Here is a 5,450-nt window from a genome sequence, read left to right on the forward strand (position 1 = left end):
ATTTATTAAAAGTAATAGGCTTTCTGTTTCTTAAACTACCTACATTTATCAAAGCTTTTATGAACTTTTGAACTTATTCGTCCACTAGTTTTATTGTTGAAATGAAATATAGCAAGACTTGCATTGCCTACTAAGAAAGTTAGTAGCCGGTAGTCATCGGGTTAATTAACATGAAGCTGTCTCTGAACATGACAGAGATATTCTCAGTTCCAAACAAACATAGGAGGTGCTGAAGTTGAACTGTAGGCATAGGTGGGATTTTGGTGTGATATAGGTTAAGCAAGTCCCATATCAAAGGCCATGTACTGTCGAGAACTATCATTTACTTGAGCTTTCAATATGCAGAAACCACTTCACCCTCGTTATGGTCAACTAGGTTTATGCTGGGATAAAGTGGGGAAGGATTACATTAACAGAGATTTATAGTCTTATTAATTTGTGATTTTACGAATTTGACACTTGAAACCAGCCTACTTGGAAACTTCTCGGTAAGCCTTTATGTCCAGTCCGCCCCTGTCTTCTAGTTTTTGAGGGTTTATAAATGTGTAATTTTATCCTTGCAATGGATACATCTTAGGTGGTAACTTGATCAGCTTTGCGGCAAAACAAAATGTCCAGTTCGGTTAATGTTAGCTTCGACATTAGCATTTCTCTACATCACTTTAAAATCTGCATGTATGCTTAAATAAAAAGCGAAAAACGAGATTCTCTCTTTTTTAATAATTTTTCTATATTATGCTATATTTATGAAGCTCCAGACTTAACATCCAAAGGACACGCGCATATCAGAAAAATGTTTATCATTTCGAAAATCTCCAATCATAGATTTAGTCTAGTGTAATATCAATGCCAATAATCTCAATCAAGCCCATGTGGCTTAAATGAGACGTGCTATTTGTATGATAATGAAAGTTAGTTGATTAATTATCTTTGGTGCCGCTTCAAAAAGCATAACGTTACTTTGCCATTCTTTATTTAAAACAACCCCCAAAAACACAATATTTATAAGTAGCATAAATATTAAAAGATTCTTACACGTGCTTAGGCCTATCACATGGTCTAATTAGTATTGTTACGACACCGAAAGTCACGTGACGCTAGTAACACGTCATGGAATTCTAGAAGGATCATGTCTGTTTGTGGCAACGCTAGTCTTCTCTACGCGCCCTCTATTTTTTATATATATATATAAGCCGGCAAATGATGTGACAGCATAATAGATAATTGCAGACTGGCAGAGATAGAGACGGACAATTGAGTCAAGCGCGGTAATTAGTAAAGTGCGTGAATCGTTCGTTGTGAATTCTAGCGTGTGTTTAAGTTAAGGTGACTGTGGAAATTAAGTGTATTGCAAAGTTGTATTGAGAAAGAATAAACTAGTTTTATTTAAGAAAGGACTTGTACCGCTGAAGTTTCTCGGGAAGAATTTCTACTGTAAATTAACAAACGAACAGAGACGTAACAGTATTTAGGCCTATCATAAATGTAAAAATAAGATAAAGTATTTATCTAACAAATTTAGTTTCTGAAATATTATTGTTTTATTTTAACCATTTTCTGCTTACCAGAAATATTTTCATATTTTAATTTCATTTAAATACTTGAAAGTAAATGTTTTATATTTCAGGTCTAATAAAGTTTTGGTTTCTATTTTGTGGTGAAATGGATGATTCCACTGTTGCTGACACAAATATTGATGAAGGATCGATCATTATTTATCTGTAAGTAATTATTTGGATAACCAACATATAAACTACCATTTTCAAAGTTTTATATTTATAGGTTCTTTATTTCTAATTATTCTGATAAGCTGAAACCGGAAGACTGAAACCTAATCTCTCCTAAATCTAGCATCTTATTAAAGAGCTAAATCAATAAACTAATTTAGTATCAACTATCCCATCAAATATGAAGTCGGTTTATTAAAAAAAGATTTGATCAAAATGTTCGTACAATCAATTCATGTCTAGCAGCTAATTTCATTTCTACTACAAGAACCACATATTCTTTTTAATTTTGAGCATTTTAAAAATAATAAGTTGTTTGTATTTACAGAATAATATATTTATAACTGATATGTTTTCATATATGTATATTTCTTAAAATTTTCCTAGATGTACACCTTTCTGTCCTTTCATCTTAATATGAATTAGAAGCTGTTTAGGTTTTCAGTTAGATTCAGCACCCAGGTTGTGTACATGTTTCGCCATGACGAAAGACTGGAGACTGCAGTACTAATTGAGCATGGTATGAGATTTAGTACCCAATAAGAGCAAGCATGTTTCATATTCCAAACTATAGAAATTATGAAACATCTCTCTTTAAAAACTCGTTGCTTTATTTATCAGTACTCGCTACTTCTTCGGAACTTCTTTTGCGCACGTGGTTTTAGTGTGGAACGTCTTATAGTATAAAATATGTATACTTGAATGTGTACATTTTATAAGGAACAACACCCACGTCTTTTTGAGTTACAGGATGTGATTTGTAGTTTAATGTAAATGTTGTGTTTTGATGACCGACTGTTTCTCTTCTACAGAGGAGTTTTTGGAGTGATATTGCTTCTCTTGTGTCTCATTTGTTACTGCTGTCAAAAAAAGCTTCAAGATGACGGTGATTTACAGACCTTAAACGGTGATACACCATATATAACAAATGAGGGAGGAAATAATCACGTATGTAGAGACACTTATATGAAAAAAAATAAAATTTCTAAGTTAAAAACTCATGATATATAACAAAAACAACTTAATTTTTTCTTGTATGATTTTGACAAATAACTTGTATGTACACATAGAATACTCAGTGTCCTTCTCACTGAAAAATTATTTCTACAACATCTCAAGGATAAAGAACCATTAAATTATGTTCTACGTGATTTCTCATAGTGTCTCTATTTCTGACAGAGTTTTATTTTTGTAATTTCAATTCAAGGATAAGAAATCTAAATAATGATATATTGTATAAATTGTTCAACCTTTTAAGTATTGACTAAATTATTTTGAAAAACAAAACATGGAACTAATATTTATTGCACGTTTTTTTTTTCATATAGTTTGTAACCATAGATCGCGAGGTAAATGAAACTACAACACCGTCTCCACCTCCAACTTACGATGCTGTTATTGAGAAAGAAATACCATTTCGGTTTGGTAACCAGAGTCCACCATCATATGACGTAGCGCTGTCACACCAGAACCGCCTAGATGACAGTCTAGGACTAGAGGACTCTTCAGTTTCCATACGACCGGTGTATCAAAGACTATTAACAACATGACCTTTGATACATTTTCTACAATCTTGATGTACCTGTAGAGGAGGATGCTCAAGTGTTAAGTAATATGTGTTTTTGTAAAGTGATATTACTCAGATATGAAATGTGGTCGGATATCGTCTGCATATAATGTTGAGCTCAACACAATTACTTTGTGTTCGAAGCAGCTTCGTATGACATTCCGTTTTATTCAAGCATATTTGGAACGACACATTCCTCAGAATTTGCATTTGATTGAAGTACTCTTGTACTTGATGGAATGTGGAGAAGACTGAGCTTAAGTATGTCTTAGTTCTTCAAGGAGCCAGGGATTAAGATAATATTTGTTTTATCTATCTCCCGAGCACCCCTTTGCTGATCACGCGGCCTGTACATACACATACATGTATTTAGTGAGTATGGCATGCACATGTTGCTTAATCACATCCACAATTTTAAATTAACTGATTGGTCAAAAGTTACATGTCAATAAAGAGCAGTAAACAAGGCCCAAATTACTTTTTGCTTACAGACCCTGTGACGTGCTATGTACATCTCTGTTCCCAGGTCTAATCTATAAGCTGACACTAGGCTAGACCTTATCCTTAAACTTTCATTGGTTAGAACCAAATCTGCCAGTAATGACCCTATTTGTCTCAGGTTCCAATTCTGTGACAGAGGCAAGCAGATTATCACCATAGGTTTTAAGTCTGCAGGGTTTTAAAGATTAATTATTAGTAAAGAAAGTTATAGGTTTGGTCCTTAAGTTGGACTGATTTCAGGTTTGTGACTGTTCGCTTTGTGTAGTTCTAAAGGTATTGAATCGTATTTATACTTATTATTTGTTGTTATTTTAATTTGACTGGTTGAGCATTGTTTCCCTTACGCTCTGTTCCTGGACTATCTGTACTTGTTGTTTTAATTTGACTGTTTGAATCTTGTTTCCCTTACGCTCTGTTCCTGGACTATCTGTACTTGTTGTTTTAATTTGACTGTTTGAATCTTGTTTCCCATACGTTGTGTTCCTGGACTATCTGTACTTGTTGTTTTAATTTGACTGTTTGAATCTTGTTTCCCTTAAGTTCTGTTTCTGGTCTATCTGTTCTTGTTGTTTTAATTTGTATGTTTGAATATTGTTTCCCATACGTTGTATTTCTGGACTATCTGAATTTGTTGTTTTAATTTGACTGTTTGAATCTTGTTTCCCTTACGTTCTGTTCCTGGACTATCTGTACTTGTTGTTTTAATTTGACTGTTTGAATTTTGTTTCCCTTAAGTTCTGTTTCTGCACTATCTGTTCTTGTTGTTTTAATTTGACTGTTTGAATCTTGTTTCCCTTACGTTCTGTTCCTGGACTATCTGTACTTGTTGTTTTAATTTGACTGTTTGAATCTTGTTTCCCATACGTTCTGTTTCTGCACTATCTGTACCGCTCTTTAATACTTAAACCCTCTAGTACAAAGTTTGAAAAGTTATTGGAAATATAATTTTGCTAAATTTCGTGACCAGTTTCTTCATGCCAGCATACAGTTAATCGAGCCAGAATATAATGATGTTCTGTAATACAGATCACGTTTCATTTTGTCATCTTAAAAACAGTATTTACCTCTTCTATGTTTTAATAGTAAACACTTATACTCAATATAATTAAAGTGTAAGATGGAGGAATAACTGAGGTCTAAGTTATTGATGTTTATTAAGTTAGTGTTAACACTTGTTTTTGGATACAAAACGTGAAAGAAATCGTGTTGTATATATATAGCTCTCTGATATGAACGAAGTAGTGTTTTGTTCAATGTTCAGCGCCTTACATAATAGTTTTTGATCTAATCTACACACAATATCAGTATACCTTTAACAATTGAATTATGAAAAATGTGTTTTTATACTTTTTGCATCTAAGAAACTCCTCTACTATCCCCTCCCCCACCTACCATCATCTCCTGAAAATACATAATAAACTAAAAGGAGTGCCATTAATAACAGAGGCGTCGCTAGACACTGGAACACGGGGTTCGTGCCCCGAATCTGCAGTTGGTGTCTTGAAAATTCAGAATAAAAAAACATGATCTATATCTACTGAAACCCCGAAAATTCCCGCGTATATGGGCCCGAGTCCTGAATCTTTTAAGCACCTGTTTATGATTAATAATGAATAATAACTTATGGCTTCAATAAAGTTTTTAAAATTGTGTAA

General features: G+C 33.4%; 1 protein-coding gene across 2 annotated transcripts in view; it reads left to right on the top strand.

The window, feature by feature from the left end:
• LOC106470649 overlaps nt 1–4,622 on the top strand; it is a 16,687-nt gene extending 12,065 nt beyond the window's left edge. Inside the window, exons 2-5 of one of the 2 annotated variants that reach the window (XM_022400027.1) lie at nt 1,628–1,721; nt 2,540–2,675; nt 3,056–3,241; nt 3,284–4,622. In XM_022400027.1, coding sequence (XP_022255735.1) covers nt 1,663–1,721; nt 2,540–2,675; nt 3,056–3,241; nt 3,284–3,304 — 402 coding nt within the window. In that variant the 5' untranslated portion in view covers nt 1,628–1,662 and the 3' untranslated portion in view covers nt 3,305–4,622. Of the gene's footprint in view, nt 1–1,627; nt 1,722–2,539; nt 2,676–3,055 lie in introns of both variants that reach the window. The other variant, XM_013931217.2, reaches the window with a different exon arrangement.
• Nucleotides 4,623–5,450: the final 828 nt, after the last annotated feature.

Source organism: Limulus polyphemus, unplaced genomic scaffold, assembly GCF_000517525.1.
Source record: "Limulus polyphemus unplaced genomic scaffold, Limulus_polyphemus-2.1.2 Scaffold106, whole genome shotgun sequence".
NCBI lineage: Eukaryota > Metazoa > Arthropoda > Merostomata > Xiphosura > Limulidae > Limulus > Limulus polyphemus.